The sequence below is a fragment of the Oryctolagus cuniculus genome, chromosome 12, assembly GCF_051225735.1.
Source record: "Oryctolagus cuniculus isolate XC-2025 breed Fujian yellow rabbit chromosome 12, ASM5122573v1, whole genome shotgun sequence".
NCBI classification, from domain to species: domain Eukaryota; kingdom Metazoa; phylum Chordata; class Mammalia; order Lagomorpha; family Leporidae; genus Oryctolagus; species Oryctolagus cuniculus.
This window is the reverse complement of record NC_142878.1, coordinates 65,428,303-65,452,033: the sequence shown is the minus strand read 5'-3', so window position 1 is coordinate 65,452,033 and position 23,731 is coordinate 65,428,303. Positions and strand designations below refer to the sequence as shown.

Genomic DNA, 23,731 nt, shown 5'->3' with positions numbered 1-23,731 from the left:
CAGATACACTGAGCCACACTAGAATGCCTATCGTGGAAGTTAGTAAACCCTTCACTGAGCTCAGTTTTTGTCACCTCAGTTTTTAATCAAGTACTAGACATTAGAGACACTTGTAGTCTCTTTTCCGTTTTGAAGAATGAGTTTGGGAAAAGTCTAGGAAGAAGCTGAACTTGGAAAACATGTTTGACACTCGTATGTTAGCGTTCTGCTCACTTTTCCACTGTTAATCTTTTTTAACACGCCGAATGTATTTTATAAGGGGCTAACAATTAATATGGAGGTATGAGGGTACTTCAAAAAGTTAGTGGAAAAAATTAGTGGAAAAATGGGATTAAAAGGTAAACTGAGTTTGGTGCAAAAGATTTGAAATCTATGTAGTTTTTTCACAACATGCCATTTCCGATGAACTTTTGGAATTATCCTGGTATCATCTAACTCCCAACAGATCTGTGCAAAAAAAGCCCATAAAGATCAAGTGCACAAATACCAAACATCGAAGTAAGAAATTAAAAAAAAAACAAAACAACTACGAAATCGTGAGTTAGAATGTATCCCCTGAATCTTGTCCCAGGGTCAGGTCCTGCAAGCTCAGTGGAGCTTTTACCTGATTTCCTCTTTCCCAGCTGCATCCATGGCCAATGGGCCGTCTTTTCAAATTAAGACCTGCACTTCTCCACCATCAGCTTCTGGAAAACAGAGTCTCCTCCAGGTCCTCCGGGAGTGATAAATCTTGACTCTCGATCCTGGGATTTTTCAGGCGCACACGAGCATTTCTACGGGAACACGTTTGTCGGATTTTTTTTCTCAAGTCTGCGTGGCTGATGAAAACCGTGCTTTTTGGTTAGGAACCTAAACTGTCTTTGCCGCAGAGGAGGCGTGCACGCTTTGAGCCCCAGAGGGCAAGAACCAAGAGCGTGAGAACCAGGAAGCACCGCGTCCGTGACCTTTCTTGGAGCCGGGCCACTGTAGGTCTGTCTCAGAGGCGGGTCACGCCAAGGATAGGAAAACTGACTCACTCTCTCTCTCTCGATTTTGGCTTTGAGTCGTTCCTGGACGTGATGTCGCCAGCCAAACTCTACGGCAGCACCACACTTTACAGGGCTAGCAGGGGACTGTGTCCCTATTACACTCTCCAGTCCAGGAATCGTTTCTTTCTCCGCACAGCCAAATTCCAACTTTTACTTAAATACCGTCAAGACCGGTATTTTATCAGGTGGCCAGACGTACAGCTGACCCAGACCTCTGACCCGGCGTCTGAGTTTAATTTTGAAGGAATGAGGGGCTAGGGTCAGCGGGAGGAGAGAAAGTTAAACACTATACAAGGTTGTCTGCTTGGTCCTGAAATCGGTTCAGGACAGGAAGAGGAGAAAAAAAAAAAAAAAAAAAAAAAAAAAACCACAAGACCACGTCACGGTGGCTCCTGGCGACCACCCTAACCCAGTTGACGAAGTTCTGACAGAGCGGCGCCTGCGCAGTAGGCCCACGGAACTGTGACGAGAGTCCGAGGGAGGGGCCACCGGATAGCAAAACAAACAGGCCCCCGGGAGGTCTGGAAGACCCGGATGATCCCGCCCCCGGAGCAGAGCCGGAAGAAGGCGGGTCGAGCCGGAAGAAGGTGAAATGCTTTCGGTGGGTGCTCCACGGCTGTGAAGATGGCGGCGGCTGCGTGGCTTCAGGTGCTGCCTGTCACTTTTCTTCTTCTAGGGGCTCAGCCGTCCCCACTGTCGCTTTTTGGTGCAGGACCGGCACCTGTGTCTGCAGCCGACCGATCTAAGTGGCACATTCCGATAACGTCGGTGAGTGTGAGTAGCCACTGAGCCCGGAGGAGCGAGGGGTGGGGCTACGGCGGCCCAAGGGGTTCATGAAGGTTCCGCTAAAGTCCGCTCCCGAAGAGGTGGGATTCCGGGAGCTCGTGTGTCATAGGTCCCTGGAGGACAGCGGCGCACTTGTGAGGCTAGGCTGGCAGGCACGTCGGGGCCGCTTCAGCAGCAGAGAGGAGTGGTGGAGCGGTTTCTCAGCGGGAGAGTAGCAGAACTTGCAGTGCTTGACTGGAGAACTGCAAACTTGATGACCAAAGGAGAGTGGTTTCTCCCTCACCTGAAGTTTCACAGAATCCAGAATCTGCGCATCCATTCGTCCATCCATCCTTCCATCCATCTTCCTTCCTTCCTCTCTTTTCTGCTCTGCACTTAAAAAAAATCTGCATAATTCTGCTTACCAGATGGTTTGATTTCTTTTAAACTTTAGGTCATTATTTTAAGTTTCCTGGGTGATTAGGAAGCCCCCGGGCTTCGTTAAAACGGAAGAAATTATTTTCTAAAATTTAATGTGATAGAGCTGGTCTTTCCTTTGGACGTTGGCAGTTGGCCCTCTTTGCCCCACCTCCCTTTATACCTCCTTGGAGTGAGAGGTGTAGCCCTGTGAGGGCACAGCAACCAGTGCACGGGCATGCAGAAAAGCATTATCCTGTTGAAACCCCCGCGGCCTGTTGTTTCATTCTGCTCTACCATTTTCGTTTTTTTATTTGGTGCAATCTTCAGGTTCTCAATTTTTGGTTTTTACTTGTTTAATAATGTCCTTTTGGACTTTAAAATAAGTCATTCTATCACTGCTCATAGACCAGTTTATTGGAGACAAAGATTGGTTATTCTGGGCAGTGGTTAGTGAGTTACAGGAACGAACTGGTTGTGGGATACATCCAATGAAGACTAAAGTTCCAGTTTCTGATCCTGCTGTTCGGATGTCGTCTACTTTTACTAAAAGGAAGGATGTTAATGTCTTTCGGGTTAAGAAAACTTATTCGAACATGTTATGAACTCAGGTACCTACGTTCTGCCTTGAGGGTTGAGCTGTTGCTAATTATCTTTCCTTTATTGTTGTAGGGGAAAAATTACTTTAGCTTCGGAAAGATCCTATTCAAAAACACCACTATCTTCCTGAAATGTGAGTGTTTGAATTTCACGAAAGTTTTGACTTTCTTAGAAGTTATTGGTAAACTTTTAAATTACGTTGTTTTCTACTCCTCATGGCTCTCTTCAGCATATTAGGTTCTGCAGTTTGATGGTCTGGCTCTATGGAGGGATGAAGATATTTAGTGCGACTGAGGTCCTTTCACTGAATAATCTTTAGAATACTACTTGTGTGAACTTTATTGTCTTCCCTTATTTTTCTGTTTACATTGTATATGTATCACTATGTTTGTTGTATTTATACTGTATCTAACATGGTATATATGTAATAATATATATTAAGGTAGTTATGCTATATTGGACATAATATAAACAGTCACATTTCAGATGAATTGCAGTTACTTAGGTTGGATGATTGCCTGCATGGTGTCTTTTTTTTAAAATATTTTATTTATTTGTTTGAGAGGTAGAGTTATATAGAGAGTGAGAGGAAGAGACAGAAAAGTCTTCCATCTGCTGGTTCACTCCCCAGATGGCTGCTACAGCTGGAGCTAAGTCAATCTGAAGGAGCCAGGAGCTTCTTCCGGGTCTCCCATGCTGGTGCAGGGGCACGAGCATTTGGGCCATCTTCCACTGCTTTCCCTGGCCATAGCAGAAAGATGAATTGGAAGAGGAACAGCCGGGACCAGAACCGGCGCCTGTGTGGGATGCTGGTGCTGCAGGCGGAGGATTAACCTGTGCCACAGCGCCAGGCCCCTGCATGGATTTTTTGATCTGTCCTGAGGCATAGATATACCACCATTTTGTAAGCTTCTTACATAGTTAACTGAAAGCATGACCTAGGTTTGTCAGACCTTTTGCTTAGAACAAATATATTCAGTATATCTTTTATTTACCAAAGGAGTATTTTACCACCTTAAGGAAGAGGAAACTCTGAGAATATCAGGAAAAGGGATTATGTAGGACAAAACCAGTTTGTTCAGTGGGACAACCACCGTATCTATCTAAACTATCCCATTGTGCATTAATGAAAAGCTTTCTGTTAACTCTGAAAGTGGTTTTGTTTTATAGAATGAATGATCCTCGGCAGCTCTATTTCAAGGTCAAAGGAAAAAATTAGGTCACTGATAAGTGCTTCTATATAAACCTCTCCATGAAACTACAAAATTCTAAGTTATAGTTGAATGATTTTACTTTTGTTTAGTAAGTAGCTGTTGAAAACATACCATGTGCCAAGTACTCTTTTAGATAACAGAGAAGTGATAGAAAAAGTTCTCTTCCCTCGTTGAACTAACATTGTAGTGGGATATAAAATTTTGCAGGTAGAATTTCTCTGAAGAATATACTATATACAATTTCCCAAGTACAGACTTGATTTTTTCCAGAATAGCCTTTCTTGTATGATTGGCTTCCTTGGTAAGGGTAGCTGTTAGGGATAGTAGGATTTTTTTTTAAAGATTTATTTATTTATTTATTTAAAATCAGAGTTACACAGAGGGAGAAGGAGAGGCAGAGAGAGAGAGAGAGGTCTTCCATCTGCTGGTTCACTCCCCAGTTGACCTCAACAGCTGGAACTGCGCCGATCCAAAGCCAGGAGCTTCTTCCAGGTCTCTCACGTGGGTGCAGGGGCCCAAAGACTTGGGCCATCTTCTACTGCTTTCCCAGGACATAGCAGAGAGCTGGATCGGAAGTGGAGCAGCTGGGACTTGAACTGGCGCCCATATGGAATGCTGGCACTGCAGGCAGTGGCCCCACCTGCTAAGCCCTAGCACCGGCCCTTAGTAGGATTTTGACTCCTGTGATAGGCTGGCAGCCTGTTTGCTCTTCTCTGTATCATATACAGTATTTTTCTCACCTGTATTTTGATCGAAGTGTGTTTGGCCACGTTAAACAAACTGAGTGCCCACATATCATTGTTTTTATAGGATTTGGGCTTCTTAAACTTCACTTTATTTTTTTCTTTGTTACTTCTATGCTTCCTCATGTTTATCGCTTGTGTCTGAGTTTGTACTTCTGTGGATGTGATATATAGCTTTCCATAGAATAGGCGGGACTATTTGCACTATTTCTTTTTTTTTGTTTGTTCTTTTTGACAGGCAGAGTTAGACAGTGAGAGAGAGAGACAGAGAGAAAGGTCTTCCTTTTTCCGTTGGTTCACCCCCAACTGGCTGCTACAGCTGGCACACTGCGCCGATCCGAAGCCAGGAGCCAGGTGCCTCCCCCGGTCTCCCATGTGGGTGCAGGGCCCAAGCACTTGGGCCATCCTCCACTGCCTTCCCAGGCCACAGCAGAGAGCTGGACTGGAAGAGGAGCAGCCGGGACAGAACTGGCACCCCAACCAGGACTAGAACCCGGAGTGCCGGCGCCGCAAGGCGGAGGATTAGCCTAGTGAGCCGCGGTACCAGCCTGCACTGTCTCTTAAAGCCTTCCATTGAAAGTTTTGAACCTCATGTTTTAGCACAAATTTTCCCTGAAAATTATCTGTTAGGAATGTTTTCTTACTGGCTTTTAATTAAATAATTCTGTTTTCTGTATAAATTCTTCTGAACAGTTCACAGCCAGTTTACAATATTATTGTCATTTCCATAAATTCTCTTCAACAAGTCAGATTTTTACATGTTCTAATAAAGTCCTCTCAAAATATGCTGGTTATTGAATAATTAGTTTGAGAAGATAATTTAAAACAAAGAAAAGGGGAAGTTTATATTGGGTTGCTTCTTTTCTTTTGTCATGATCCAAAAGTAGATTTCTGAATGTGGTCTTTTTTCTTTTCTTTTTTTTTAATCCCATTTGTATGAAGTAGGGCGTATGTTCTCCCTTCCAAATCTGGAATCAAAGATAAAGGGGGCCAATTGACTTTCCTGAGACGAAATAGCTAAATAGTTATATAGTCAGCATTTCTTTTTTTTTTTTATTTATTTTATTTATTTATTTATTTATTTTTTATTTTTTTGACAGGCAGAGTGGACAGTGAGAGAGAGAGAGACAGAAAGGTCTTCCTTTGCCGTTGGTTCACCCTCCAATGGCCGCCGCGGTCAGCGCACCGTGCTGATCCAATGGCAGGAGCCAGGAGCCAGGTGCTTTTCCTGGTCTCCCATGGGGTGCAGGGCCCAAGCATTTGGGCCATCCTCCACTGCACTCCCTGGCCACAGCAGAGGGCTGGCCTGGAAGAGGGGCAACCGGGACAGAATCCAGCGCCCCGACCGGGACTAGAACTCGGTGTGCCGGCGCCGCTAGGCGGAGGATTAGCCTAGTGAGCCGCGGCGCCGGCCTTATAGTCAGCATTTCTAAGTATTCAGGCTTAGTCTTGATCTGCTAGAATATTGTGTTCCAAACTCTGTTTAATGAGTTACTTGAGGCTTCCATGATTTCAAGAAATTCGTTGAGGCTTCTCTTAAGGTAGATTTATATAAAAAAAAATCAGAACTTTTTATCTGAGCTTTTGCTGTTTCAGTCTTCCCCAGCCATGTTTGGTTTTTGTTCATTGCCCTTTCTGTCTGATCCTGATGTCTTTCAAGGTCCAGCCATGAGATTGTCCCTCTGTGGACCTATTAATTATTCTACCATTTAGCAGTTGTGAAGATTGCCTTGTGACATCCTTGATGCTGTTCTTTGTCTCTGTCTCTGTTAGTCCTGCACATTCCCCTCTCTAGCCCAATGCTGTGTCATTGTATCTCTGTATACTTGAACTCTACTCATAAAATATTTGAATGGTGGTAGAAGATTGGTTTTAATTTAAGACCGCATTATCACTCCCAAGCTTTTCCCAGTAGAGATCTAGAAATTGAGATTTTTAAGGCATGAAATAAATATACCTATGGTTTCAAAAGGTTAAAAGCTCCTTACTACAGTTTTCTTTCGGTGAACAACAGTTCTTTTCTCTGAAGAATGTCAAGTTCATTTTACATATATTTACTTTATTACTCTGTGTTTGTAGAAGGGATGGTGTTTGAGTATCTCAGGTTAGGGTAGTAAAGAAATGGGATATAGGTTAATAGTTTAAGGAAAATGCTTTGTTTGGGAACCATCTTTTATTTTCCACGATTTTTTACATTACAGTTGATGGAGAACCTTGTGATCTATCTTTGAATATAACCTGGTTTCTGAAAAATGCAGATTGTTACAATGAAATCTACAACTTCAAGGTAAGGAAAATAAAATTAGACTTTTCTTGGAGCTTAGAGATTATCTGATCCCAAACTGTTAATATTATAGAGGAAAGACTATCATGTAGCCATGGGGAAACAGAGCTGAAGCCAGAATTCATGCGTCCCAGTTTGTGTACCTACTGTATCAGCAATTCTCAAATGTTCTTTTCAGAACTCTTTTAACAGTCTTTTTTATTTTTTTAAGATGTATTTATTTATTATTTGAAAGGCAGATTTACGGAGAGGCAGAGGCAGAGGTAGAGGCAGAGAGAGAGGGGGGGGGGGTCTTCCATCCTCTGGTTCACTCCCCAAGTGACCACAACGGCTGGAGCTGGGCCAGTCCGGAGCCAGGAGCTTCTTCCGAGTGTCCTACGTGGGGGCAGGGACCCAAGCACTTGGACCATTCTCTACTGCTTTCCTAGGTTCATTAGCAGAGAGCTGGATTGGAAGCAGAGCACCAGCGTCTCAAACCGTCTTCCACATGGGATGCTGGCCCTGTAGGCGGCAGCTTTTTACCTGCTATACCAAGTGCCAGCCCTTTTTTCTTTTTAAATGTTTTACTACATTGACACTTTCTAGCATCTTTTAAGATTTATTTATTTATTTGAAAGGCAGAGTTTAGAGAGGCAGAGTCAGAAAGAGACAGAGAGAGATCTTCCATCTGCTGGTTCATTCTCCAAATGCCCGCAGTGACCAAGCTGGGCTGATCTGAAACCAGGAGTTAGGAACTTCTTTTGGGTCTTCCAGGTGGGTGCAGGGGCCCAAGGACTTGGGCCATCTTCTTCTGCTTTCCCAGGCCATAGCAGAAAGCTGGATCAGAAATGGAGCAGCTGGGTCTTGAACCGGTGCCCACATGGGATGCTGGCACTGCAGGTGATGTTTTTACCTGCTACACCAAAGTGCCATCCCCTCAAGCAACTCTTTTAAATATATTTCATGTGACAAAGTCCTCTGGAATCTGGCTGTTTCCTGATCTTCCCCACATTGTTAGTGGAGCTACCCTCTGTGAGCCAAAGACTAGAATTCTGTGCTTGAGCATTTACTAGCATCAGATTTTTTGTTTTTTAAGATTTATTTTTATTTGAAAAGCAGATTTATAGAAAGAAGGAGAGACAGATACAGAGGGAAAGAGAGAGAGAGACAGAGACAGAGATCTTCCATCTGCTGGTTCACTCTCCAGACGACCATAATAACTGGGGCTGGGCCAGGTTGAAGCTGGGAGCCAAAAAGTCCATCTGGATCTCTGATGTAGGTGCAGGGTCCCATGTAGTCGGGCCATCTTGTGCTGCTTTCTCAGTACATTAACAGGGAACTGGATTAGAAGTGGAGCAGCTGGGACTCGAATTTGCACTCATTTGAGATCCTGGCATCACCTACTGTGCCACAGCACCAGCCCCTAGCCTTTAGATTCTTATGTATTGTTTTCTAGTCTTTGTCTGATGCTGTTAATATTTATAGTAACAAATTATATTTGTGTTGTAGATGATCTTTTTGGTATTTAAGTATCTTATTTGTGAATGATTGATTGAAGATTTCGTGTCTTCTCTGTTTTTCCAGGCAGAGGAAGTAGAGACATATTTGGAAAAACTTAAGGAAAAAAGAGGCTTGTCTGGGAAATATCAAACGTCATCCAAGTTGTTCCAGAACTGTAGTGAACTCTTTAAAACACAGGTAATCTTTCAAAGTAGTTGACAAGAAATAGAAGAGGTAAAAAATGTGATATCTGTATTTTTGCCTGTGTTCATTTCCCGTCTCCTTGTTATTTCTTCTAGCCGGAATATGTTGGAAGTATGTTCTGATAGATGCGTAGTCAGCTGCTTTCGTACTCATCAGAGGGAGGGTGTGCTTTCCTTTGTGTGTAGAGCAAACCCCTAATTTACAGAACAGAACAATCGCTGTTTTAACCATTTGTAAGCATACAGTTGGGTGGTATTAAGTGCGTTCTCATTGTTGTGCAGCCACTGCCACTCCTGGTCTGTTTCTAGAACTTCCTATTATCACAAGCCAAAACTACATCCATTAAATGATAACTCCCATACTCCCCCAGTCCCTACAAAGTACTGTTCTACTCGCTGTTTGTATGAATTTGATTAGTCTACAGATGCCCTATAAGTAGAATCATATAGTTTTTGTTCTTTCTCTGTGTGGTTTTTTCACTTAGCATAATATTTTCAAGATTTATACATGTTGCAGAATTTGCTGTATCAGAATTTCATTCCTTTTTAAGACTGAATAATTGTACATTGTGTGTAAATACCACATTTTGTTTATCCATTCATTTCTCAGTGGACATTTGAAAGCTCACATTTTTAATCACTGTTGCCTCATCTAATTGATATGTCCTCAGATAAACCAGAGTCTTTAGGTTTTATTGTTACAGATCTGAACTCAAGAGTCTAATCGCTGCCTTAGGGTTGAATCTCATACCTTGTTTTAGGGAAAAAGGAAGCAATGAATAATAGTTCTCCATATATGTTATATATATGTCATAGAGATTCTGATAGGAAATTCTGTTTTCTAGGAAATAGGATAAATAGGATCTAATACCAATGTTTTGATAGAAAAATTTTATAGGTGTTAAAAATACTGTAATTACAGTCTTTGTTTTATCCTTACCGCATTTATTTTTAAAAGATTTGTTTATTTAAAAAAGCAAGAGACAGAGAAAGAGCCAGAAATATTTCAGTATCTTCTGTTCACTATTTCACTCCCCAAATGGCCACAACAGCTAGGGTTAGGCCAAGCTGACACCAGAAGCCAGGAACTCCCTCCTGGTCTCCCACGTAGGTGGCAGAAACTCAAGTCTGTGGGCCATTCTCCGCTGTCTTCCCAGGCACATGAGCAGGAAGCTGGACAAGAAGTGGAGCAGTACAGACACAAACCAGCACTCCAACATATGATGCCAGCAGCAGGAGCTGCAACTTAACTCACTGTGGTACAATGTTGGTGCCCCCAACCACATTCAAAAATCGTTTTGAAGGTGGGGATTGTGGCACAGTTGCTTGGAATGCTTCCATCCCATATCTGAGTGTCAGTTCAAGGAGTCTTCAGCTTGAGTGTCAGTTGAAGGAGTCTTCAGCTACCTGTGCTTCCGGTCCAGCTTCCTGCTAATGGGCCTTGCCTGGGAGATGGCGATTGACGGCCTAAGTGCTTGGATTCCTGCCACCTAAGTGGGAGAACCGGATGGAGTTCCTGGCTCCTAGCTTTAACTTGGCTCAACTCTGGCTGTTGGGGGCATTTGAGAAGTAGATGGAAGATCTCTATCTCTTTCTCTCTGTCACTCTGCCTTTCAAATAAATAAGTAGATGATAAATAAGTAAATCTTTCTAAAATAAATGTTTTGGGGGATGGTGTTGTGGCACAGTGGGTTAAGCTGCCACCTCTCATACTGGCTTCCCATATGAGCACCTGTTTGAGTACTGGCTGCTCCATCTCCCTGCTGATGCACCTTAGAAAGCAGTGGAGAATGACTGAAGTACTTGAGCCCCACAACCCATGTTGGAAACCCAGATGGAGTTCCAGACTGCTGGCTTCAGCCTAGCCTGGCCCTGGCCATTATAGCCTTTTGGGGAGTGAACCAGTGGATGCAAGATCGACTCTCTCTCTCTCCCTTTCTCTGCCACCCACCCGCCCTTCTCTCCCTCTCCCTCTATAACCCTCCCTTTCAAATGTTATTTTATTTTATTTTAAATTTATTTATTTGACAGGTAGAGTTATAGACAGAGACAGAGAGAAAGTCTTCCCTCCGTTGGTTCACTCCCTAAATGGCCGCTGCACCATTCTGAAGCCAGGAGCCAGGTGCTTCCTCCTGGTCTTCCATGTGGGTGCAGGTGCACAAGCACTTGGGCCATCCTCCACTGCCTTCCCAGGCCACAGCAGAGAGGTGGACTGAAAGAAGAGCAACCAGGACCAGAACCTGGCACCCATATGGGATGCCGGCGCCGCAAGGCGGAGGATTAACCAAGTGAGCCACGGCACCGGCCCCTCTCCCTTTCAGAAAAATAATAAAATAAATATTTAAAAAATATAATGTTTTGGAATACTTAGCAAATTGCTTTGAAGAAGCAAAGAGTTCACCAAAAGCTAAATTATCTCTCCAGTTAACAGAAAGTAAAGTCTTACTGTCATTAATGAAGACTTTAATAATTGATGGTTGAGTTATAAGAGCTTAGCTCTTGTCATAGTTCAGTTTTTGTGGACTTCGAGGGAAATGAACATAGCTTTATTTTTTTTTAATCTTTTATTTTTTAATTAATTTATTTAGTTTTGGACAGTCAGAGTGGACAGTGAGAGAGAGAGAGAGAGAAAGGTCTTCCTTTACCATTGGTTCACCCTCCAATGGCCACTACGGCTGGTGCGCTGCAGCTGGTGCACCGCGCTGATCCGAAGGCAGGAGCCAGGTGCTTCTCCTGGTCTCCCATGGGGTGCAGAGCCCAAGCACTTGGGCCATCCTCCACTGCACTCCCTGGCCACAGCAGAGAGCTGGCCTGGAAGAGGGGCAACCAGGGCAGAATCCGGCGCCCTGACCAGGACTAGAACCTGGTGTGTTGGCGCCACAGGCGGAGGATTAACCTAGTGAGCCGCGGTGCCGGCCTGAATTATACACTCTTAAAACGCAGAAAGGAGAATGTCTCATCCGGTGCAAAGCTTTATGGCTTTAAAACTCATTTTCCTCATATGTAGAATGAGAGGGAGTTTTCTAAGATCCCTTAACTTAAGCATATATCCTGTATTCATGGCTTGGTTATTCTTTTTTTACCCTTACAGAAAAATTGAGTGGCCAGTTTGATTTGATACTGTTTTGTTCACTGGTTTGTGTTTAGTTGGAGATGCTTGTCTGGTGATACTGTTTTAATGTATTTACTGTTAGGGTATTATGTTTTGCTTTAGCCATTTCTGTGTATTTTGACCTTCGCTTTTAGTACTTTCCTTTAATTTTAGTTTTATGTGTCTTTTCTAGAGCTTTTCTGGGGATTCTGTGCATCGACTACCTCTTCTAGGAGAAAGACAGGAGGTAATTGTTTTCCTTATGTGTTTCTGAGAGTAAAGTAAAAACTCTGAATTAATTTTCTTTTCTTTTTTTATGTTTAAAGGCTAAAGAGAATGGAACAAATCTTACCTTTACTGGAGATAGAACTGTAAGTGTATTTGGAAATTTGGCTCATTGAATACACATTTTATTTTATGCTTGTGTATTATTAAGTTGTTCTGTGTATGATAACGTTTATAGAAAAACTTCAGACTGGAAGCTTTATACTGAAGTGTTAATAATTGTTGTTTCTGGATGAAATCATGAGTGCTTTAATTTTCTTTTTGTGTTTTCCTTATTTCTATATTAAGCTTGTTTTGATTTTGTGATTATCCCCACCCTCAATAAATATTTGTAAACAGAAGCTTATTCAAAAGAACCGTTAATGTCATCTAAACTTACCTGTGGTAGAACATAATTGTAAGAGATTTTGGAAAGTTGAAGTGAGGTCATAAGCCATAAATATGCCTTAGATTTACATAAATACACATTGTATGAATGCTTATTGTACATTCCCAATTCAGAATTACTAAGTCTGAAAACTTTTTTTTTTTTTTTTTAAGATTGATTGATTTATTTGAAAGGCAGAGCTAGCTACAGAGAGGCAGAGGCAGAGAGACAGACAGAGGTCTTCTATCCACTGGTTCACTCACCAGATGGCTGCAATGGCTGGAGCTGAGCCAATCCGAAGCCAGGAGCCAGGAGCTTCCTCTAGGTCTCCCATGCAGGTGCAGGGGCCCAAGGAGTTGGGCCATCTTCCACAGCCCTCTCAGGCCATAGAAGAGAGCTAGATTGGAAATGGAGCAGCCGGGACTCAAACTGGTGTCCATATGGGATGCCGGCACTGCAGGTGGCAGCTGTACCCGTTACGCCACAGCACCAGCCCCTGAAAACTTTAGTTAAAAAATATAGAGAAAGGAAGAAAATATGTTGGATCATGTTTTTTGTAAAACTAATTAGATGTCTACATTTTATAACAACATTTTAAAGACATAGATATCACAAAGTTTACCCTTGTAAAACATAAAGTTTAGTTTTTTGTTTTGATTTGTTTTTTAGTACATGCATAAGTTGTGTAGCCACCAGCTGCTATCTAGTTCCAGAATCTTCATCATTCCAGCAATTGGCCCCTTACCCCTTATTTACTTTCTGTCTCTGGATTTGCCCTTTCTGGACAAGTGATATAAGTGGGATCATACAGCATGTGGCCATATGGGCACTGGTTCTAGTCCCAGCTGCTCCTCTTCTGATCCAGCTCTGTGCTGTGGCCTGGGATAGCAGTAGAAGATGGTCCAAATCCTTGTTTCCTGGAGTATAGTTTTTGAACTCTTGTTTTAGCCTTTTCTTGGATTTTAACATGTTTGAACATTTGTAAAAAAGCTGTGGCTCCCCAGGAAAACGCGTGCCTGTGCAGAATCTTAGGGGTTTCATAGATCAGTGAGGCTTACCCAGAGAAGGCTGGACAAGAGCTTCTCCTTTCAAGATTAGACAGTAATCAGTTGAGTCTAGGAAGCTAAGTGCTTTCGCATGTAAGGAGGAAGAAACATCTCTGTGTTCATCCTCTATACCTCAGTCTTGTATTTGGGAAGACTAGTCAGTGTGGAAAGCAAGAGTCACTACCTCACAGCATCAGGGATGTAGAGGCTGTTAACCTGACCCCTCACTTACGGGCAGTGACTTGTCCCCAGCATGGCGTAGCCCAGAATTACATTTTTGATATAAATATGAGACCATGTGAGTAGAAATTCTGGTAGTCTTGAACCAAGAGATTTAGATTTAGGAATAGATGTTTGTAATTTACATTCGCTAATATCCTGATGGATTTTTTTTTAAAAAAAGAGGATTTAAGTAATCTTTAGTTTTAAATTCCTTAGTTTCATGATTTCTAGGTAAAACACTTGGCATGACTTAATGAAACATTCAGATTAAGGATCTTAGTTGTGGTTTCCCTCCTAAAAATAAATATGTTGGTTGTGATTCTGGAATAACAGGATATGAGATGTCCTGCTTGTTAGTAATTCGTAGTCTAGATTACATTAGTACGTATGCATTCCACACTTAAGTGGCTTGTTGGGTCTGCTGTGTTGACGAGGGAAATGAAAGGACTCTACTGTGTTCCTGGGCATCCTGTAGACCAAAATTTTCATGTTGTATTACTAACTTGTGCTCTTAATTCTTAAGACAAGATTTGATGCCCTTTTTCCTTTTCTAGGCAATGCATGAACCATTGCAAACTTGGCAAGATGCACCTTACATTTTTATTGTACATATTGACGTTTCATCCTCAAAGGAATCATCCAGAGAAAATTCACTAAGTAATCTTTTTACCAGTAAGTTCAATTAGTTTCTTTTTGAAGCTTTTGTTATTTTCTGGTTGTGTCATGCATGGAAGGTAAAATTGCTTTAAGTGAGGGAATAATTGATAAACTATGTTTCAATGTGGAAAAATTATGGAAGAGAAATGAAGATTTTCTGCACTCTGTTTTAGCTGGCACAACCCAAGGCACTTTGCATGTGTTTGCTAACTAGGTATTAAAAATACTAGGTTTCGTTTCTCTTCATTTGATCTTCCTGCTTTTAAAATTTTAATTAGTATCATGTTCTCAGTATTCTGAACACGGTTATCAAAACTTGGAAATTTTTAAATTAATTAACATTAGTAGTTGTTAATGTCTCAATTTTTAAGTGTTTTCCTTTCCACTGTTGCTGTCTAGTTCATGGAATCAGCATTTTTTATCTGGAATTTTGTAATGACTTACTGACTGGTCTTACTTTCTGTTGCTTTCTTCTTTTTACTTCACAGTTTCCTTCCCTACCCTGCTTTTTCAAGTAGAATATTGAATAGAAATGATGATGGTAGCCATCCATGTTTTGCTGCACACTTTATTGGCAGTATTGAAACATCTCACCAACAAGTGTGATGTTTACTATAGATTTTTCAAAATGTTCCATTTTTGGTTGAGGGTGTTTCTATTGTTTATTGTAACTAGCTCCTTTTTTTAGTTTTAAGAATGAATGCTTAGTTTTACCAAATGATTAATTATTTTGGCTGAAATGACCATATAGGCTGTCTTATTTTAGTAAATGAGGGTTATTATATTGACTGGTTTTCTTATATGGAACCATTCTTGAATTCTGGGGTATCACTACTTGGTCTTGATACACACACACACACACACACACACACCCTGAGACACAATATACATTGCTGGGTTGTATTTGCTTATATTTTGTTAAGTTTGATGTCTGTGTACAAAAGTGTGTTTGGCCCATAGATTTCTTTTTTCTTACTGTCTTCTACTTGTTTTAGCATCCGGTTATGCTGGTCTTAATAATGAGTTGGGAACAGTTCCTTTGTTCATATTCTATGGAGCAGTTTTTGTAACTTTTTTTTAAGGTTTATTTTTTATTTATTTGAAAGGCAGAATTACAGAGAGAGGAGGAATGTAAAGAGAGATTGTCCATCTGCTGGTTCACTCCCCAAATGGGCACAATTGCCAAGGCTGGGCCAGGCCAAAGCCAGCAACCAGGAGCATTATCCTGGTCTCCCATGTGGGTGCAGAGGCCTAGATACTCAGACCATCTTCCCCTGCTTTTCTCAGGCTGTTAGCAGGGAGCTGGATTGGAAATGGAGCAGCTGGGACTGGGACTGGTGCTCATATGGGATGCTGGCATTGCAGGTGGCAGCCAACCTGCTATGCCACAATGCTGGCCCCAGAAATGCATCTTATGCCCCATAGTGACATGGTGGTAGAGCAGGTGGCCTGGCATCTCCTGTCTCCCACACAGTCTCTCATGGGTAGGAGTCTCAAGGGGCAGTTGCCAGTTTTCTTTCTTTGAAAAGAGTGGAAGGGAAGCATTGCTTTGCCCCATTTCAGGCTCTTTATGTGTGAGACCTGGCTTGGATCCCTCCTTTCTTTTTGAATCTCCCTTGCCCAATGAGTCCTAGAAACTACACATATGGACCCAGAGTCAAACACGACCCTGGTGTCAGCCCGTGCACTGCTGTGAATTTCTGTTCAGTGGGCTGTCCCATTTTTATATTCTATCCATCTGTTGTTTGTAGCTGAGAAGGTCCATTAAGGCATGGACTTAACTACAGCCATCTGAGAGTACTAGATTTGTATCTCACAGTGTTTTATTATCTTTCTTCCCTTCATTCAAACTATTTGTGGCTCCCCATTGCTTGTAAAATGTCTAAATTTTGCCACAATGTTTGTAAAACTTTACAACTTGTCCAAGTCCAAGTTTGCTTTTGCTGCCTTATGTATACTCTGTGGTACTATGTTGCAGTCTCAGATTATGTGTTTTTAAAATATACGTCCTGTTGTCGCAGCTAGCTAGTTTTGTCCATGTTATTTCTTTGTCCTGGTAGGTTTTTTACTTGGTTCTGGAAAATACATGCTCATGCTTCCTGATCTGGCTCAGAGGGAGAGTTTTCTCTGTTGCTGCCCAACTCCTTTCCCTACGAGATGGTAACCTTCTAGATGGCAGAAACCATCTTACTCATCTTTCTATCTACTCTTTTCCTTAGGCCTGTCATATAGGAAGTGCTTAGTAAATGTATGCTATACTTAAGCATAAAGCAGGGTGTAGCAAACTTTTTCTTAAGGGACCAGATAAATAAATAAATATTTTCTTAATTATAGCTACCTAGCTTTTGCCATAGTGGTGCAAAGGCAGCTGTAGACAGTATGTGAACAGATCGATATGGCTCTGCTCCAATAAAGCACAAAGTGGATTGCCAGATTTGGCCTCATAGCAGTACTTTCTGACCTTGGCATAGAGTAAGCAAAGAGTATGACAGAAATGTTTTATATACTCTTTTATTAAATTAGAAAATATATGGATTTAATAATCAGTTCTGCTCTGTAAATTTTATGATTGCTATTATGGGAGGCTCCTTTTGTTGGTATAAATGTTGGGCCTGCTTTCTTTTCAATAATGGTATCTCCTTTTTGGCTAATGAAAGCAAGTAGGAAATTTTTTGTCGAATGGGCAGTTATTAGTCTGTCTCAGGAGATGATCACTCTCTGATCAATCAGATTTTTAATATATTAATCATCTAGAATTTAAATCATTTTATCAGTTAAATCTTAAAATAGTTTTGTCAGTTATAGACTAAGGCATATCTGTGTTTCAGATTCATGCTGTTGCTATTCTGCTCTTTTAAACATTGTTATTAATAAAATGTTTGAAATATGTAAACTAGCAAGTTTTGGTAAGGTCCAGTTCTATGTTTACTGGGTGGTGCTTTGCTTCCATCTGAACTTAGAGCTGTTTTCATTTTGGAATGAGGATCTCTAGACTATCTGATTGGGGAGGTGGATTATTTCCCACCTTGTTTTATCAGAGAGGGAAAATTTATGTGAGTAAGTGTGAATTTCTAGGCTTTTGTTTGTTTTTAGTACCTGCATTGTGAAAATGATATATTAAGGTAGCAAAATCGCATAAATTCAGTACATAAAATGATAATAATACTTAAAAGAGGGACAGAAAACAAAGGATAACAGAACAAATAAAGTATGTCCTGTATAGCATCTTAGTGATGTGTTGTAAGAAAATGTCTGTCTGGAGTATGTTTGGAGATGAGAGGAGACGGAATAATTGTGGATGGGCAGCTCAGGGAAGGCTTTGTGGAGGGAATGTTCTGTCTGTTTTTAAAGGGTTATGGGTGTGGGACAAAAGGGCTTTCCCACTTTTGACTGGAGTTCAGGCTCGGGAACTTTGGCAGACAGAGCATGGAGTCTGAGAACACTTAATGAATTTCAAAGTGCTGTACAGATACAGTATTCACCGGGATTGAAGTGGTTAAAAGGAAATGTCCCAATGTGATTTTAATTAATTTCATCAAATGCATTTGAGTTTTTTAAATTAAAAAAAGTTTTAAAATTTTACTTATTTTTATTTTATTTGAAAGAGATAGGGGCAGAAAGAGAGATCTTCCATTGACTGCTTCACTCCCTAAATGCGTACAACAGCCAGTGCTGGCCTATGGTGAAGCCAGAAGCCTGGAACTCAATCCAGGTCTCCCACATGGACCAGCACGGTGGAGGGGATGCAGTCCCAACTACTTGAACTATCATCTATTGTCTCTCAGGTTGTGTGCAGGAAGGTGGAATTGGAAGTGGAGTTGGGACTCAAGCCAAGACACTCTGATATGGGAGCCAGTGTCCCAAATGGCATTCCAACCACTGTGCCAGACATCTGCCCCATCAGACACATTTTAGACAATGTTTTTATTTAACTTCTGAATCTGTTAAATTAATTCTGAGTGCTATGTTTTGGCAGTGACTGTTGAAGTGAAGGGTCCCTATGAATACCTCACACTTGAAGACTACCCATTGATGATTGTAAGTGAATTTACATTCTTTAACATTAAATGAGTTTAGTTTGGGAGATCATCTGTGTTATGTGACAATATTCTTTTTTAAACAGTTCTGTACAGTTCAGAAAATATTGCCTATAGCTCTGGACTTCTGTTAGACTGCAACCTTCTAAGAGTCAGTGTCCCCTGTGTACCTCATTTTTTTCATATGTAAAATGAAGAAGAAGTCAGTGACTTTTTGTGGATTTGAGATGTGGAAGGGACCTTGGAGACTATCTCACATCCTCTGTAGGATCCAAAATAGGTACTTCTTTCTTCAACCCTGTAGTTTCTGATCTCACTTAAAGTAACCAAGTGATAAAGCATCCTCTTAATCTGTTTTTCTTAAAATACTTTATTTACCTGAAAAACAGAGGGAAGGAGGGAGACAGGAAGACAAAGTGCTTCTGTCCACTGATTTACTACACAAATTGCTGCAACAGCCACGGAACTGGGATAGCCTGAAGCCAGGAGATGAGAACTCCATCCAGGGCTCCCATCTGGGTGGCGGGGACCTGAGCACTTGGGCCATCTTCTGCTACTTTCCCAGACATGTTAGTAGGGAGTTGAATCAGAAATGGAGCAACCTGGACTCGGTCCAGCGCTCTGATACATCATAGTGGCAACTTAACCTGCTGTGCTACAAAGCCAGCCCCCCTTAGTCTGTTTTCAGATTTCTTTGTTCATGATTTTTCTCTTCCTTTCCCTTTCCTTGTGTTCTGTAGTAGTCTCTGGGTATACCTTTTCCAGTCACACCTTTATCCTCTTCACTGTTACCTTCATTTAATACAGGAGAGCAGTCAGTCTTGAGCATAGGTCCTTTTTTTTTTTTTTTTTAAAGATTTATTTATTTATTTGAAAGTCAGAGTTACACAAAGTAGAAAGGAGAGGTAGAGAAAGAGAGGTCTTCCTTCCCCTGGCTCACTCCCTAGTAGGCCACAACAGACAGAGCTATGCCGATCTGAAGCCAGGGACTTGAACTGGCGCCCATTATGGGATGCCAGCACTGCAGGTGGCAGCTTTACCCGCTACACCACAGCACCAGCCCCGTGAACAGGTCCTTAATGTCTCTTTCTCAGAAGAGATAATTCTTCTGTAATAACTCCAAAGATCTACTTGTTGTTTCCTTAATGGAAGGTAGCATATGTAAGTTTTTGTGGTTTGTTAATGCTATAACGGATTCTAAATCTTTATACTTGATTCTTGGCCCTAATTTTCCTTTCTATTTCTTACCCAATCGGCTTACAGTTTTTCATGGTGATGTGTATTGTGTACGTCCTGTTTGGTGTTCTGTGGCTGGCATGGTCTGCCTGCTACTGGAGAGATCTCCTGAGAATTCAGTTTTGGATTGGTGCTGTCATCTTCCTTGGAATGCTTGAGAAAGCTGTCTTCTATGCAGAATTTCAAAATATTCGATACAAAGGAGAATCTGGTATGTCACCAAAAAATGGTTCCCAGTTTAAGAGATTGGTAAAGGAGATATATGAAAATGTTCCCTAGGTCACCAGTGATTAAATAGATCAAATTTTCAATTAGTTAATTATTAGAATGACTTCAGTGGAATCACTCATTGTGACTTTTGTTTTTACCTTATAACTAATAGGTTTAGAGATGTAAGAGTTATTTTATTGGAATATGCTCACAAAACTTATATTGACTGTTTAGGGAATGATCATTACTGTTGTAAAATCTGTTACCATTGATTTCTAAGGTACCATTATGTACATCTAAGAAAGAAAATAAGCGATGCTGATTTCATTTTAAGATGCCATTAAGACACACTTTGATTTCAGAATCTTAAAATGTAGGCAGAAACTACATCTAGGAATTAATAAAATATAGTAATACTAAGAAAATAGGATGGTGCTTATATTTTTAGTAAGGTGAGCTGGTAATGACAAAACTTGTTTTGCTTTGTAGTTTTTTGTGATAGCTTCAGTTCTGTCATCAGATCATCTGCTTATTGTTACAAGATATACTATTTAGATCTTTTTCTTATCTTTGAAAGAAAAAGAGATGTGAAAAGCATATCTACTTGCATGCATGCATACATGTGTGTTTTATGCTTTATCAGGTTTAGCTGTATTTCACAGTTTTTAAACATGAGGGCAAAACTTCTTTGGCACTACAAACCGTAGGGCGAGGCAGTCTATTAAGGTTTTAGTGAAGTTGAGGGTAGGTGGGGAAGGGAGATAAATTGAGCACAGCCCAAATGCTGTAAGATGATAAGTGGTGCCAGCTCCTGTACTTGTGGAAGTTGGAGAAGAGGTACTCCTTTTTAGTAGGACCAATACCAGTATGTGCTGTAAAGAATACTAGAGAGCTTCATTCTGTTTCTGGAATGATTTGTGCTTTGCTGAGCTGAGATTGTAGCACCGTTTCTCCCCCCTTCTTTCTCCCAGTACAAGGGGCCTTGATCCTTGCAGAGTTGCTTTCAGCAGTCAAACGCTCACTGGCTCGAACCCTGGTCATCATAGTCAGTCTGGGATATGGCATAGTCAAGTAAGTACTAACTTCCTATTTAGAAGAAAAATGCTGATGAAATTCAACTAGTGTTGCAGGCTCCCAGTGTGCTAATTCTGATAGAGAATTCCTGGAGGGAAAAGGTATCTGAAATTTTGTAGCACTGTAAACGTATGTTTTTTAAATGGCCTTGCACAAATTCTTCCACCTTTTTTTAAATTATTATTTAAAGATTTATTTATTTATTTGAAAGGCAGAGTTACACAGAGAGGAGAGGCAAAGAGAGAGATCTTCCATCCACTGGTTCACTCCCTAGATGGCTACAACAGCCGGAGCTGTGCTGATCCAGAGCCAGGAGTCAGGAGCTTCTTCCGGGTCTCCTATGTGGGTGCAGGGGCCCAAGCACTTGGGCCATCTTCCATCGCTTTCCCAGGCCATAGCAGAGAGTTGGGTCAGAAGTGTAGTAGGATTTTAAATATCAAGATAAGACTTTTCCTCCTTCAAACAAAAGTTGCTCCAAGAAGTTGTTCACGTTTTGCTGGGTTTTTAGTTTGCAAATGTACTGTAAAATGAACTGCAGTAGGATATTTGATTATATTATGAAATTATTGAAATTGTTAGATTTGGTAATTGTATGATTGTACTTAGAAAATTCATAATCTGTTAAAAAATACATACGGAAATATGTACAAACAAACATACAACATCTAGGATTTGCTTCAAGGTGATATGAAAGGATGGGAAGTGGATGGTGTAGCTAACAGTTGTGAAGGTTCGTTATACTACTTTAGAGTATGCTTCAAAATTTTCTGTCATAAAACATGTTAAGAAATGCGGTTACCTGGGGCTGGTGCCATGGTGCAGTAGGTTAATCCTCCGCCTGCGGAGCCGGCATCCCACGTGGGCGCCGGTTCTAGTCCCGACTGCTTCTCTTCCAATCCAGCTCCCTGCTGTAGCCTGGGAAAGCAGTGGAGGATAGCTGGGGTGCTTGGGCCCCTGCACCCATGTGGGAGACCAGGAAGAAGCACCTGGCACCTGGCTTTGGATCGCTGCATCTCCGGCCATTGCGGCCATCTGGGGAGTGAACCAGTGGAGGGAGAACCTCTCTCTGTCTCTTTCTCTCCCTCTCACTGTCTGTAACTCTTCTCTCTCAAATAAATAAACAAAATATTTAAAAAAGGAAAGAAATGTATTTACCAGCAACTAGATCTTACATTCTGGTATTCCCTATCTTGTTTCAAGATCATGAATCAAGTATGTGTTGTTTAACACTTTTACTTACTAAATTTCTTATTTGGTGAAGCATTAAGCCTCTTTGCTGTAATGAAAACTTAAAAGATGTTATCTCAAAACTATCGAAAGAAAGAGAGAAGGAGGAAGGTCAGAGAGAGGAAGGGAATATTCTTAGAATTGTGTCTGCAAACTATATTGAATCTGTTATAAAACTAAATTAAAAAAATTTTAAATTGAAACAAAAAAATGAGTGATTTGTATTAACAAACAGGAGTTCCTGTTACTTAGTTTGTCTCAGGGGTTGTTCTGTTGGTGCTCAGCTCTGCCTTTGCTTCCCATTAGGCCTCGTCTTGGAGTCACTCTTCACAAGGTTGTGGTGGCTGGAGCCCTCTATCTGTTGTTTTCCGGCATGGAAGGGGTCCTCAGAGTTACCGGGGTCAGTACTGCTTCATCAGAATTTTTGTGCTCACTTCAGTCATATTGTTTCTGTCTTGAGAGGGTGAATTGGAAATGGCTCCGGGCTTCTATATTTTGTCTTTAAGTCACCTGCAGGCTCTAGTTTTCAACATGCATGTACAGGTTTAGTATCCCTTATCCAAAATGCCTGGAATTAGAAGTGTTTCCAATGTCCACGTTTTTTGGGTTTTGCAGGCTTCACTTAATTGAGCATGCCTAATCCCTCTCACATCTAAAATCCTCCAGAATCTGATTGAGCATCCTGTTGCTGTTCTTTGCTTAACCAGCACTTGAGTTTTAAAGGCTTCCTTGAAATGCAACTAATTAAATTTCATACTGTTCTTGAGAATTGCATAATTAATCTCTGCCAGGGAAGGGAAGCAAAGCACTGAGATCTGAGTGATGTGTTTCTGCACTTGATCTTAGCCAAAGACCGAGAAGCACTGAGTGATACATTTCTGTCACACTGGATTAATGTGAAGAAATAGGCCTCAGGCCTCCCTGGGCCATTCTTGTCATTCTCTTAGTCATTTAAAAATTAGAATGTTTATTAATAACCTGTTAGATTCAAGTTGGTAAATCTTAGAAACTTGGCCTTCAGGAAAACTGGGCTCAGTACGTATTGAAATGAGTTACCCCTTAAATAAAGGAGTCTGTGAATACAGGTTTGCTTTTCAAATCCCCCTGCCCTTGGTATGTAATTTCCTTGGACGTTTAACAACTTTAACCCTCTATCAATTTCTTTTTTTTCTTTCTGCTCTGCCATAGTATTTTTCTAATTCCTTGGCTCTGATAGTAAACCTGGCCCTCTCAGCAATTGATGCCTGTATTATTTTATGGATATCCTTTCAGTGCTGCCCTGTGATTGAGTAATTAGAGTTGTATAAAAATATCTTAAATACAAACTTGTGGAAGCAAGCAGTATAGTTTTGGGGACAGGTGAGTTCTTGTTTGGAAAATTCCATTACATTACAATTCTGGAAACCAATAATTAGTTTATTAATGATGTCTTTTTAAAAAAATATGAGAAGGTCACTTTAGACTTGTAGCCTAAATCACAGTTATAGGAAATGATAGCATGGGAGCTTTCAAACACTCAGTGTTTTTTCAGTGTGGGCACTTCTTT

General features: G+C 41.1%; 2 protein-coding genes across 20 annotated transcripts in view; one reads left to right on the top strand and one right to left on the bottom strand.

Moving 5' to 3' along the window:
• GANC (glucosidase alpha, neutral C) overlaps nt 1–1,772 on the bottom strand; it is an 81,691-nt gene extending 79,919 nt beyond the window's left edge. For 9 of the 13 annotated variants that reach the window (XR_016218051.1, XR_007910441.3, XR_016218052.1 and 6 more), the window contains exon 1: nt 605–1,044. Coding sequence is in view for 3 of the 13 variants with exons in the window: in XM_017348096.4 (XP_017203585.3) it covers nt 605–633 (29 nt within the window). In the remaining 10 variants the exon portion in view is untranslated. Of the gene's footprint in view, nt 1–604 lie in introns of all 13 variants that reach the window. The other 4 variants (XR_011380877.2, XR_011380876.2, XM_002717959.6 and 1 more) reach the window with 3 other exon arrangements.
• Nucleotides 1,653–23,731, top strand: part of TMEM87A (transmembrane protein 87A) — a 49,054-nt gene continuing 26,975 nt past the window's right edge. For 2 of the 7 annotated variants that reach the window (XM_089310151.1, XM_070054058.2), the window contains exons 1-12: nt 1,653–1,796; nt 2,883–2,943; nt 6,969–7,054; nt 8,615–8,728; nt 12,018–12,071; nt 12,151–12,195; nt 14,299–14,416; nt 18,378–18,439; nt 19,702–19,885; nt 20,856–20,955; nt 22,492–22,585; nt 23,374–23,449. In XM_089310151.1, the coding sequence (XP_089166277.1) occupies nt 1,653–1,796; nt 2,883–2,943; nt 6,969–7,054; nt 8,615–8,728; nt 12,018–12,071; nt 12,151–12,195; nt 14,299–14,416; nt 18,378–18,439; nt 19,702–19,885; nt 20,856–20,955; nt 22,492–22,585; nt 23,374–23,449 (1,138 nt within the window). Of the gene's footprint in view, nt 1,803–2,882; nt 2,944–6,968; nt 7,055–8,614; nt 8,729–12,017; nt 12,072–12,150; nt 12,196–14,298; nt 14,417–18,377; nt 18,440–19,701; nt 19,886–20,855; nt 20,956–22,491; nt 22,586–23,373; nt 23,450–23,731 lie in introns of all 7 variants that reach the window. The other 5 variants (XM_070054057.2, XM_070054054.2, XM_089310150.1 and 2 more) reach the window with 3 other exon arrangements.